Source organism: Lactuca virosa, chromosome 7 (genome assembly GCF_052849685.1).
Source record: "Lactuca virosa cultivar CGN04683 chromosome 7, Lactuca_virosa_CGN04683_v6, whole genome shotgun sequence".
Lineage (NCBI taxonomy): Eukaryota > Viridiplantae > Streptophyta > Magnoliopsida > Asterales > Asteraceae > Lactuca > Lactuca virosa.
Genome location: NC_136432.1, coordinates 82,725,805 through 82,739,857, shown reverse-complemented (window position 1 = coordinate 82,739,857; position 14,053 = coordinate 82,725,805). Strand labels below are relative to the sequence as shown.

Sequence of the window (14,053 nt, the reverse complement as noted above, 5' to 3'; positions counted from 1 at the left end):
TATAGAAAAAGTATTACATATATATACTGATACACCACCGTGTATTTTAGCTCTCTCACTTTATTTGTAATTTCTTTCATAATCCCTGTAAACACTTCAAATTATAGGGAATTGTTTCTCGGCTTCCTCCGCCCGTGGTTTTTTCCCGATTTGGGTTTCCACGTAAATTCTTGTGTCTCTATTCTATTTATTTTATTCGTATTACGTTGTGATTATTACGCTTTGATAATTTTTGATCCCATTCCGCATTGAGCTAATATTATTTAAGTCTATTCGGATCCTTCGTATTTCACAACATTGATCGATCAAAATCCAAGGAATTTGAGAGTTGTTTAGCATAGATCAGAAGAAGAACAAAACCAAATAGCCTTTCGCCTTGTGGTATTAGAAGTTAACTGATCGGTACCCTTTAGCCAAAGATTAAATGTTAAAGTCCTGCTACGCATGAAATATGTATATTTAGGATTTGAGTAGTGGGTTTGTAAGCCGTTAAAAAAAAAGGATGATGATGATGATGATGAACAAACATATGTCAAATATGAAAAAAATAATAATAAATAAATAAATAAAAATGATGATGATAACACAAGCTTTGTAGGTTGAACCTTGTAGTAACGGTTGTTCATTTATGGCAAAAACCCAAATAAGATCATTTAGAAATTAAGCTAATCAATTGTTTATAATTATGCATAGTGTAACTTTTACTTATTATTGATTTTGGATTATAAATTTTTTCTCTAAAATTAGTTAGAAATAAAACATGTCAAAATCATCCAAAATGTATGTAAAATAATTACAACATTATATTAATTATTTAAGAATTAAAATCTTGAACAAATGTTTCCTATGGGCTAGAGACCAAAGGGCAAACTTTTTAATTGCTGCCTGTTTATTAATACAATAATAATAATACTTTACAAGATGATATATTCAAACTCGAACCTCTAGGCTACCTTGAGTGCTCTTAATCACTTAGACAAAAACAAACCAAAGATAACACAAGCTTGTTACAAATAATCAGAACTGTACACCAATAAATTAAGGTAAACCGCAAAAAATATGCAATTTATTTTCCTCATTTTACCAAATTATATAACATACATTTTCAACTATGTAATTTAATTTAACAAACTTGCTATTCTTTTACCATTTCATGAAAGGGCTTTAGCATTTTCAGTAAATTTTACATACAATGATAAAAGATGGCAAGTTTATTACATTAAATAGCTAAAAGAATATGTTGCCCATGATTTGAAAAAATGTTGAAAATACCTTGCACTCTTTTTACAGTTAGTCCTATACATTACATCACCTCATTTATGAACATTCAAAAGAATATATCTGTTAAGTGACATTTTTCGCTTGATGGTACTACTATTTTGATATACAACAAGATCTTTAACTCACTTCCCAAGCCTGCAAAACGAGCAGAAAAATGGTAAATGATCAAGGTGGCCCATAAAATTAATGGACTGAAAATAGGTTAAAATTAAAGAGAATGTGTATAACTAAATTAATATGTATTACCTGAATTCTTCCATCAGAAGTTCCAATGAGCAAGACATCTTCGTTGCTATTTAGAGCCATGCAAACAACTCTACAATTTGTACCAGTTTGTAGTGTTTCTTTTCTACTAAGTTTCTTTCTACACCATACTTCCACAATCCCTCCTTTGCAACCCATATAAATTATATCTGAGCTAACCACCATTGTCCGTACTTCACTCCCCAATGACACTGTTTGGTTTAAAGTGTAATTTGAAGCGTTCCACACCTTTAAAATAACAAAAGAAAGGTCGATAATGTACAAATTCATATACATATACAAAATAAAAACTAGATTGATTCGATGATTATTGCTAGGTCGACCTAAACTAATGTCTTAACTTTCAATTCATTTAGGAATTTAACTTCAAAATCTATAATTAAAAAATAAAAATAATAATAATAATAATAAAACTATCATCATCTTATAATCCATGCAATGTGTTATATTTTAATCATGCAATGTAACAAACTTACCCCTTTTTTATCATTTTTGTGAAATTTCCCTAAATGGTATAAGAAATTCACATTTTACATTAAATGGTTAAAAAAAATGGGAGTTTGTTATATTAAGTTGTTAATATGTTGCGTGCATGGACTTGTTAGATGACAAAAATATATTGCATATTTTTGGTAAAAGTTAAATAATCTCTGCACATACCTTCAATGAAGTTCCTTCAACAGAAGAGCTGGCTGAGTATATGAGTCCATCATGAACTTTCAAGGCATGGACTGGATTTGCCTTACCAAGTAGTTTTCTTGATCCACTTTGTATGGAACTCAATGTTCCGGTTGCCAAATCGATTTCCTGTAAAAATGTCATTAAGTTTTATTATGATAAGTTTTTGGTGAACCCTGGAAAGAGAAACCATGAAGGCACAATAATCTGCACCTGAATGCTATTATCCTGGCATCCCGAATATAATCTCCCATGAACAAGAGCCAAACACTTGACATATTTACTAGGATTAAGTAGCTTTGATGTTCCACTCCATGATTGAATCTGATACCAACATTTCTTAGCAAAGCAACTAAAATAGAAGTTATCAAATTGAATAGGACAAAATAAATCACCATTTTATTGATTTAGGCACTCTTAACTATTTTCTAAAATGAGTAAATCTTTATACTCTTTGGACAATTAGAAAAACCATTTTTCCTGGTTGTTGGTGTTTGATAAGAGGGTAAAATACAAAAAACACAAACACATGTTGGTGATTTTATATCACTAATGTTATTTAAGTGTAATGGGGTTAATTTGTTGATCAATGTCACTTTGACAATTATTGAACAAATCGGTATGGTGCGGAGTGCACATTTGTTTAATTTTGTCTTTGTTGAAAGTATACTGTTATTTAGGGGCGAAGCCTCTGAACCGACGGGGGTCCGGGGGCAGCGCCCCTGGGAGCGGGGTCCAAGGGGCAGAGCCCCTGGCTGGGTTTTTGGTAAATGTACCCGGTTTTGTGATCCATATTTTAGACTCGGATTTAAGTTAGTTTATGACGTTTTGGACAGTTTTAAGACATAAAACTGTCATGTGGCAGTTTTAAGACAGGAAGTTTTTCTGGTTATATGATCATATTCGAAATTTGTGGTTGGTACACTTCTTCTTCATAACATCTTGAACATTCTCTCTTCTGTTTTCTCAATTTTCGGAGTCTTATCCGATTAAAGATTGGGAGTACCACCCAAATATTTTAATCTGAAAGTGTTTAACACGATTTTCAGAATATCCAAGCCTTTCTATACTCAAATTTCTAACAACACACACCTATAAAAATCTTTAAAAAAATATAATTTAATGGCTAAATCGGTAAATGCTTTAACCTTTTATAAAACTGGCTAACTGGGGAAAATGGTATTTCTTTCCGATGGTTAAAAAAGCTAATGCTTTAATCAAAAGAGAAAATTGTTAAACAGCTAGATTGATAAAATGTTTTTTTGTACATTGCGCTTTTTGTATTTTGCCGTATAGCATTAATATATGGATGAATGCCACCCTTGGCGCCCTACCAGCTAGCCAATCTCATGTCCAAAGAAGATGATACTCAAGTTTGAATATGAGGCATCATTAATGGATTCTCATCTTGTTACTACTAGGGAAAACATGCACATGTACAGATGAAGATGAATAAAGTTGTACCTTGATTCCAGCACCTTGAGGAATGAAGCATGAGATACTATTGGCGACTAGAAGATTGTTAACTTGATCTTTGACATCATACACTTGTTCGCAGTGTATCGATTCCTTGTTAATAGACCACCACTAGTTTATTGATATTGTGAGAAATGGAACAAATCAGAACTAAACCATGAACTCATAATAGAATTTGAAATATGGAGATAGAAATTAATCGCTAATTTTATCTCTTACCCTGACGGTTTTATCATGTGAACCACTGTATAGAGTGTCCCCTGACTGTGGAACAGTCAAGCTAGTGATTGCCTTTGAGTGTTCTCGTATTTCTTGGATCAAATGTAGCACGCTACCTTTATCCATCCAAACCTTCATGATTCAGTCAAATAATTTCTTTTTAGAACAATAAATATAATCCTAGATCATGTATTCATATGGGTAAATATAATAACTGGTTCGAGATGGATAGAGAATGAGGAGCTGATGAAGTTATGTGTTACCAATAACTTCTACCATGGTTTTGGGTCTATCAAAAAGTTGGGTTATCCTATTAGACCATATATCCAACACTCCAATCCATATATAATTACAACACTTTTTGCACCAAAATGATGTAATTTTTGGCATATAAATAGTGATTCTTCTCCAACTCATTACATGGTTTTAACACCATAAAGAATATTTTAAGTATATTAAATTTTTTTAACGTATATTGATTTTCAATAATATCCTTATATTTATTAGCTTTTCAAAAGTTTGACTCATATCTATTGATTACAATTACTTTATATATTATACCATTACACAAAAATAAATCATTCGTATATATTTTATTTCAAATTACCTATCATATTATTGAAACAAATGTTTTATTAAATAAAACTTTATGTATATAAAGGACGTATAAAGTATAAGCTATAAACAAGTATTACACATACATTTACAGAAATATTGTACATACATTTAAATAACTAGCTAGAAAATATTAAAGTTCGAAACACAGGAATTTAATATAATATATATCGTAAATTAATATCAACTTAATTTATAATATAATATTACTGTTAAAATATTATTATACAATCAAATGAACAAAAAAAATCCATAGCATTTAAACTTGAAAACCAATTTTTAAAAAGAAAATTTTAATACTGCACATGAATAGAAAAGCACCAAATTTGATGTTTTATATACACCAATACCAAAATGGTATAAGACATGATTTTGAGTTGATTTAACATCATAATTGGTGTAAAAAAGATTTCCCGCATCGGGTAGGCATAGGGCGTTACAAAATGATATCTGAGTTGGAGGCTCATATATGCATCTTCTTTGGTATGAAATATGGGTGTTATGATAATAAGTGATCCCATATGGATAGAGAATGAGGAGTCCCCTCATCTTATAAGTCTTACGTTGTTAGCTACAAATAACTTCTACATTGGTTTTCTAAGTTGATGATCTAGAAAAGGTAAAAGAGTTACCTTTATTGTGCCATCTGAATGGCCTGAAAAGATCTTGTCTTTGATGGATGCTATCGATAGAACTTCTCCATTCATGCTGCAATCTTGTTGTGTTAGTTCTTTATGACTCCATAGATCCTGTATCATACCCATAATAAAGAACAACTAGTTAGCACCCCGGATAATATTACCAACTTTTCATGTTCATTTTTCACAACAAAAAAAACAAGAAACTCACTGCACTAGATTCACTCCCTTCTGAAAATACTTTGAGCATTTCTAAAGCCACATTAGATGATTTCTTGAAGTCTCGCAAACCCTTCAAGATATCCTTCATGTGTGTGGTTATATCCCGCAACCCATCTGAAATAAGCAAGGTAAAATACTTAAATAACCAAAGAAAAATGTACCAATTAAAATTCCATAAATAAAATCAGGTTATATTAGTTTTTTTCATTTCATTCCATGATGGGATGGAAAATAACAAAATGGAAGGAATCAGGAATCACATTCGTTCACCAATAGTCCATTCCATTCCATCAGACAACACAAATGTTTTTTTTTCCATTCCTATAGTACGAATCATTCCATTCTTTCTCTCATTCCATACCAAACACTAGCTAGATGTTATAATCATGTAATCAACAAGTTTTTAAATCTATAGTTAGATGCTGCTAACCAGGATCATGGATGAAACTGCTAAGTGCAAGCATGGAAAGGGCTTTATCTTCCGGATCTTTTGCAGATTTAAAGATAGACACAAAGCGATTCAACAAGCAAACTCGGGCTGCTCCTTGAACTCCTGTATCTGGAAGAACCTTAAGCATGTGTACAAGCCATGTTGCACACACAAAACTAACTGCACATACTTCTGCATATCTACTCTTCAATCCTTCTGATAAAGCCTCAAAAATAAGACCGAATTCATGGCTCGTTAAAACAAACGCCATTTTTCGCTCCCATTCCTGAGCAGCTTTCTCCTCATCCTATAAAGTAACCAATGACATTAGTATAAACAAGTCTAGAGTATCTCAACACGAGAAAAAGAAGGGATGAATGCAAGAAATAGCATTGTATTTTCATTTATTTGTGTATTATATCATCCTACTTACATATTTTTATATCAAGGAAAGAAAGAAATGAAAGTAGGATGCTATATTAAACAAATAAATGAGTCTCTAATGGTGGAGGTAAGACTGTCTACATCTAACTTCCCCTTACCCCACCACGACCTTATGAGAATTGGGTATAGTTGTTTCATTTCTTTTTGTTTTAGTATTGTACTTTTATTAATCATTTTTCTTATTATGACATTGTATTTTGAAAATCGGTTGTACTTTCAACCTTTTCCTTATTATAACATTATACTTTGAAAAAATCTACTCAATTGCAGTAATGAAAATTGTTTTGTATTTAGACGACACCGTTGTACTTGTGTAGATTTTTCAAAATACAATGTTGTAATTGAGGATGCTATAATAAACAAATCAATGAAAGTACTTTGCTATTTCTTGCATTTAAACCAAAATAGAAAGAACAGAAACATTGCAAAAAACCTTAGTGTCATGAAGCTCTCCAGAAATGGTTGAAAGTTGTTCTTTTCGTATTGTGGATCGATAAGTTTTGTCAAATCCAGCATGTTTAAGAAGATACATGCGAACAAGAGGCTTCCCAGAAGATGAGAATCGGCCTTGTAAGGCTAAAATTGTCTCTGCAGCTGCAATTTGAGCAGCTGGGGAATCCGAATTTTTAAGACATGATATAAGAGTATCAATAGCCTCGTCTCTATAAATACTCATTTTTCTTGGTTCTTCCTGCAAGGATGTGTGTAAATCAAATTACAAAATTGAAGATAAAAAGAATAAAGGAGGTTAACTGCAAGGAATAGCTCATATACTTTTATATATTTGCTTATGATAGCTTTCTACTTTCATTTAGTCATGTTACATTATCGTATTTTGAAAAATCTATCCAGTTGTAACAATGTCATCCCTATACAAAGCAATTTTCATTACTAGAATTCGGAAGATTTTTAAAAGTAAAATGTTCTAACAAGAAAAAAAGTTGAAAGTACAATGTTATAATGAAGTAGATTTTTCAAAGTACAATGTCTTAACAAGGAAGAAAAATGAAAATACATTGATGTAAGAGAGCAAATGAAAATAGGATGTTGTAATACATAATTATATACGAAGGTACATTGTTATTTTTGCATTAGCATAGTAAAGTAAAGGGCTAAATTAAATTCAAGAAATAGCAATGTACTTTCATTTATTTGTTTATTCAAGCATCCCACTTCCTTTTCTTTCTATTACAACATTGTACTTTCAATATTTTTCTTACTAAGGCATCATATTTCAAAAAATTAATCCAATAATAGCATGTTACTTTTAATTTTTTTTTCTTATTAGCACATTCTACTTTGAAAAACTTACCTAGTTATAGCAACAAAAATTGTTTTGTATATGAATGACATTGCTATAATTGGAAAGATTTTTAAAAATACAATGTCGTAATAAGAAGAAATCAAAGTAAGGTGCTATAATAAATATATGAAAATATGTTATTGTTTTCTTGCATTTAACCTAATATATAAATACATAAAAATATGAAAAGGTGGGAGAGTTTCAAAATGGGAGCTCATATGATGAAAGAGTCAAACCAGAAGGTCTAGTTGAAGAAGGAGACCCGCGATAACCGGAGATTGATCGGTTGCAGCTGCTTGTAGATATATGAGAAGTGTATGCATTGTACTAAAACTTCCTTCGTCCTTTATAATATGTAGAATTTGATTGTTGAATGTTCTCCTATAATAACAAACATAACAAATAAACCATAAACTAACTAAACAAGATAAAGTCTGGTCCAGTCCGTACTGGGCTTTTTCAAACTGTCTTGAACCGGACTGGAAAAAATTCAGTCTGGTTCAAAACAGTCTAACCAGTTTGGTCTGTGTATATAGTTAAACTAATACCTGTTTAGTTTAACTAACTCAGAAAGAAATTGAACAATCTCAAACCGATCTCCATCGTTTGCCTCAACAAAACTCTCTAAAACCGGAGCAAGTTCAGCTTTATCAGCAATTACATTCCTACACTTTCCATCTTCTTGCATGCATCTCAACAGTATACGAATAGCCATGATTCTTTCCTCTATCCATTCCGATTCCAAACTTTCAACAATACATTCAATCGCCTTTCCAGAGATCACCCTCTTAACAACTCCAAAAACAGCCACATCATCACCACTTCCAACAATCCATCCCAACAACATAACCGCAGCCGCTTTCGGTTTCACACACATCTTAAAAAACTCATCTTCCTTTTTACTCACAACACTCAAAAGGGAATCCACCAATTCCATTTGAAGAAGCCCCGGAATCGAAGGTTTCAGTAAGTAAATCAACACAATCGCTTCAAATAAACCTTTTTTAAAAAGTGAAACGACACATTCAACATCGGAATCCACTCTCGTGAGTGTTGCGATTACATTCCCATCTCGTGAACCGAGTTCGGAAAGAAGAAAAACCGTTGCGATTAAAACCCGGGTGTCGATTGAACTGAAAAGAATCTCTACAAATCCGTTTATAACCGGAGGTTGTGAAAGCATCGTTTGAATTTCCAATTCCATGTTTGTTTCTTGCCAGAATCTTTCGATTTTGAGAACAGCTGTTTCGGCTTCTTTTAACACTTCGGAAGTACAAAGATTAGTGATTGCACGTCTGAGTTCGTTGAGTGTTCCATCAATGGTGGCTTGACTTATTACACTGTCGGGTGACGTCAGCTGAAGGATATCGTCATAACTGGAATTCCCAGTTCCATTCCCATTCCCGGGACTCAATTCTTTCCAGCTGGCGATTAGTCTTTTAAGGACGTAATTTGTTTTGGGCAGATGAGCGCTGTGAAGCTTTTGTCTGGTGATTGGGCAAGAAACGTTTCCTCTATCTAACCATTGTTGGATGGCTTTCCGTTCATAAGTTTGACCGGTTTCTAACGTAACGGGGTCGTTAAATATATGGGTTGTTATTGGACAAACGAAATCTTTAGGGGGTGTATCTGCATGTTTATCTTCGTTAATCTGGTTCTCGTAGTCTTCCATGGCAGGATCAAAAGAACTGGGTTTTCAGTTTTTCACAGCAAATTAAAAATCAAGATTTTAGAACACGAAAGTGGGAAGTTTAATTGTGAATGTGAAATGTAAGATTTGTACGTACCTTGGCTCTATTAAGATGGGTTGTTTCTGTTTCTTGTCTGACGATGCTATTTCGATGTTTTTCACCTTATAAAGAACAAGACAGATTTTGTTGTTAAGATTAAGACAAACAATGAAGAATATTATTTTTCTTGTTTTTTCTATCTTGTAGTTATCGGTTAGTGATGGCTACGTTAATTACCTCTATTTCTTCTGTATCTGAATCGGATGAAGACATATTGGAGCAAGAATTGTTGTCGGGTTCTGAATCGGAATAGTCTTGATTTGGGGAGGGTTTTGACGTTGTTGAAGATGATCTTTGGTTAGTGAGAAGTCTGGGAGAGACTCTTTCAGGGAAGAAAGATGGAAACTTGGAGAGCGTTTTCACTGATTGTTCTTCTCCTTTATCAGTCCATATTGGCTGCAAAAAAATAATAAGAATAATAAATAAATAAATAAAACAGGTTTTGGTCATGGATCAATAGATCATACATAAATCATAGCTTGACTTTGTCAAATTACAAGGAGAAAGACAGAAAAATAAGTTAATGATATTTAAAACCTGAAACATATTGCATCATGCTAGAATTTATGGATGCATTATATTATTAATACGAGCATAATTTCAGTTAATTTCTTTACCCAAAACTATATATATGCAAAATCATATATAGGTCATGTACAAATTTCATATTAGGGGAAAATTACATCTAAAAGTAATTGAACGTATGTTTAGTCTATTTTCATTTTAGAATCAATGTTTTATAATCGAATAAAAAATCAAATTGTCTAAAATAGAATTTTATTTTATTAGTAAAACTAAAATGTATGTTTGATTGCTGGGGTCACGGATTGATTATAAATGATAAGATAGCTTGACTTTATCAAATTAGTAGAAAACAAAAAGTAAGCACTTGTCTTTTAGTAGGAATACCCAAGATGAATTTTTAGTTTTTATTTGTATATTTTATGTTGTTTTTACAACCTTTTAAAGTTTATGATTTTTTTTCCAAACATTTCTATACACATAAAAGTTACATGTTTCAAATTCCAAGTTTCCGTTACTAGTAGTTACCAACTATTAGCTACAAGTTACTAGCAAGTCAAGTTACTTGCTAGTTTTCTCAAGAGCTGAATAATAGTGACACTTCAACCGTTGATATCTGTTGCATTAAAAGTGTTAATTAACTTTCAATCAAAAATTCCATCTGTAAAGGCTTTAATGGCTAATCAACAATGAATTTAACAGATATTCAATTTTCTAGTGGTGATAAAAATATTTGTCTTGACATGTTTCCATGCCAATCAAGTCTCACGTGTTCATTTTGTTGTAGGAAGGGGAAATGGGAACACATTTTGTTGCTATAAATGGAAAATTAATACCATAAAACCATTTGTATAAAGAATATGTGATATCTGGTTCGAATCAGCTATTTGACCAAGTCAATGATGTTACTTGAAGAAATTATTGGAAGAAAATTGACAAATTCAAACATGGATTTAATTAACTAAAAATGGTCGATTCAAAATGACAAAGCAATTTGGTTTATCTTTTATTTCAAGCGATCAATACATAGAATTCTAAAAGCTTAATTTAACATGAAGCAAATCAAAAAGGTGGAATGGGCTTAACTTGCCGAAAGCGTATTCGAATATTTATGACCTTGTATTAAAAAATTAATAACTATTAATAAAAGAAAAAATGTTTGATGGTCATACTAACTCAGTCCATCTGAGCCTATTAAAAAAAGCTAGCCATTTTTATATCTCGTTTTAACACAGTAATACCTATTCAACAAATGAGATTAAAAATGGACATCCTATGCAAGATTAGAGATAAATTGTGGAACACTAAAGCCCCAAGAAAAAAGTACTTGTTGGTGACTTCAACACAAGGCATTTCAACCGGTATTAAAAAAAACCTATTCCTATTACCCTAAACATGTTTTAACATGTTACGTAATACTATTTTACTATCTTTAGTAAAATACCAATGAACAATGACCTACACCCAATGATCTAACTTAAAGAATCATAATTATATACTAGTTGCCAACCACAAGAACATAACACTTTAAATCATGTACAATAGAAGCATCTTCGATAGCTTATTGGGTCAAATGAGCTATATTATTGGATCATATATTTTGTATTATTGTGTTTATACTTAAGATATATCCATGATCTCTTTTAGTTTGGTTAGGAGAGCCTTTGATCCCTTTCCCTAATTGTTGTTAGTTCCTATGTATTTATAGCTCTCCTTTGTATTATTGTGTTTCCAATAAGAAAATAGTTATGGTAATGCATGAAAGAACAACAATTTACAGAAAAATATATAACCGTTAAACCATTTTAATAATGTATCGGTATCTGAATTTGTGTTCAAATTTGGGAAACCCCCATTTCTGGAAAATAGGTAAACCTATTTTTTCCTAACATTTCCATTTTTAAGAAATCTACATGATGTCTTTAATTCTTGTTTAGCTGATTAGCTCCTACGTATTTATAGCTCTCCTCTATATAGGAAAATATATCAATAAGACACATTACTTTGTGATATTTGATACATATAAAGTCAAAAAAAAAATGATGTGGAAGCTTTTTCACATTGTTTGTAAATTAACAAATTAACTCAAGTTTATAGACTTTGTTCATATTTTTAATATTATTTTATTCATTTACATTATAAATTGATATTGGTAGGACCCATAAAAAAGTTTTGTGAGGAAGTCTAGTCTAAATATACTTCTATCCTTAATTTGCTAGTTTAAAAAGATATAAACTTGGGGCTTTTTATATAAATATAGGTAACTATAAATCAATTATGAAATACGAAAAATAATTTCTTTGAAAAAGACCCTACTAAATTTTGAAGAAACTTTAGAACATGAAGAAGATATAAGCTAAAAAATTAATGAACATTACATTATACCGTCCGTTTTTTGATCCGAATTGAGTCGATATGCTCTTCTCGTCTTGGTTTAACACATGATGTTCATCACCCTTGTGAACTGCTTCAAGAACTACCAATGGTGGAACAATTACTCCATTCCCATCTTTATTTCCCAATATCTCTTTGAAATACCCAGCAAAAACCCTACAATTTTCATCAAGAACTTGCTCATAATCTCTCTCTAATTCCTTCAATTCAGAAGCTTGATTTCCGTTCATTTTCGATAGTAAAGTAGTGCACGACACAACTGAATCCGTAACAATTGAATTTTCATCACTTTCGTATCCACAATTTGAAGACAAAGATGATAAAATTCGTGATCTTTGCTCATTGTACCACTCAAGAACTGGTAAAAAGTTGATTAGAAGTATATCCTCGAACAACTGGGGTGCAACTTCTGATCTTGCGATTGATGGGTCAGTTTCGAAGAGGTTGAGGAGAGTAATGGAAGCATCGATTGGGCGTTGGCAGAGAGTGTAGATGAGTGAGAGTAAGAAGGAGGAAAACGGGTTTTGTGGGAATGAGAGGAGAAGCTTTTCGGAGAGGCGGAGGGAAGAGGATCTGACGGAGGGGTTGGAGGTGGTTATGGCGTTTTCAAGTGTGTCAGCGGCGAGGTTTAGTTGTTTGATGTTGAGTTGGACGGAAGGAGAGAGATTGTTACGGAGGATGGAAAAGATACGGCGACGGATGTCTGGTTGTGAGATTGTTTCGGAGAGGAAGGTGGTGGTTTGTTGGAGGATCTCAGCGGTGGTGGACATTGCCGACGGCGATGGCGGAGTTCGTAAAATGCGCAGCGAGGACTTTAAAGAATAAGACGGAATTAAACCGGTTCACCGCAGTGGCGCCAAATTTTATATAGGACGGCTGCTCTAGATATGTAATTACAATATTACCCTTTGACTTTTTGATATATTTTCAAACTTGTTAGTAAAATAATAGTTTTTGAAATTCTAAATCATTAATTTAATAAAAAAGTAATTAAAAATGTGAATTGTTCACTGTGGTTGCCTTTTACATAGTTTCCTAATTCATTTCAGCTTTTGAACTAAAAAATGAAGTGCCATTTGTCCATACGAGGGTAGTTTAGTGATTTTGATGAGATGAATCCAGGAAATCCACAGGCGCCGGGTTGATGCCGGCCGACTTGGCCGGCTCTTATATTAATATTTTGTTTATGGATTGCATTATAAAAGATTAAAAAACATGCTTTTGATTTACAAATACTTTTCCTTACATTTATTTTAGAGATAGTCACAAAGTAATAAAATAGAAGGTAACAACCGCGAAATAGGGTCATTTAAAAAACATGATTTTGATTCAAATTATTGTGTAGGCCTAATAATGTGAGCGTGTGTCGTGTCACAAATACTAAAATGTGTTTGTATATCAAACACGAACACAACATGAAATTAATTTGTTTAACACCTAGGGGGCGTTGAGGGGAACAAAGTGGGCAGTCGCACAGGGCTCAAATTTTTTTTATTATATATTTTTATTTAAAACTAAAAACTTATTATAATGATAAGGGCTCATTTTTGCTTACTCGTCCTAGGCCTTTGATGATATTTGATTCCTCAGGACCGGCCCTGATTTAACATATGACACGACACAAACACAATATGATTTCAACTGTATTATACGAAAACACGTGTTTATGCGAATTTACACATGAGTTTATAAGGGTTGCATGTTATATTAAACTATTGTACATGAAGCAAAAAATAACATGTCAAAAAATATTCATTTGTATCTTATGTGTGCCTTA

The 14,053-nt window shown here is 32.2% G+C and overlaps 1 protein-coding gene across 1 annotated transcript; it reads right to left on the bottom strand.

Annotated features, from left to right (window-relative positions):
• Positions 1 to 785: 785 nt before the first annotated feature.
• Positions 786 to 13,116, bottom strand: LOC145124620 (putative E3 ubiquitin-protein ligase LIN-1). Its single transcript, XM_079060030.1, has 15 exons — positions 12,261 to 13,116; positions 9,538 to 9,756; positions 9,358 to 9,422; positions 8,119 to 9,258; positions 7,807 to 7,951; positions 6,701 to 6,958; positions 5,824 to 6,130; positions 5,383 to 5,507; positions 5,166 to 5,282; positions 3,919 to 4,050; positions 3,688 to 3,810; positions 2,437 to 2,547; positions 2,206 to 2,352; positions 1,528 to 1,773; positions 786 to 1,416 (listed from the first exon to the last, which is right to left on the bottom strand). The coding sequence occupies exons 1-15, from the start codon at positions 13,044 to 13,046 to the stop codon at positions 1,399 to 1,401; spliced, it is 3,939 nt and encodes a 1,312-aa protein (XP_078916156.1). The 5' UTR covers positions 13,047 to 13,116; the 3' UTR covers positions 786 to 1,398.
• Positions 13,117 to 14,053: the final 937 nt, after the last annotated feature.

Excerpts from the sequence above, each read along its gene's own strand:
- LOC145124620 (XM_079060030.1), bottom strand. The coding sequence starts at position 13,046 with ATGTCCACCACCGCTGAGATCCTCCAACAAACCACCACCTTCCTCTCC. Across the intron at positions 9,423-9,537 it reads CAGATACAGAAGAAATAGAG|GTGAAAAACATCGAAATAGC; the intron begins GTAATTAACGTA and ends GTTCTTTATAAG. Across the intron at positions 4,051-5,165 it reads ATTCAGATGGCACAATAAAG|GTTTGGATGGATAAAGGTAG; the intron begins GTAACTCTTTTA and ends TGAATCATGAAG.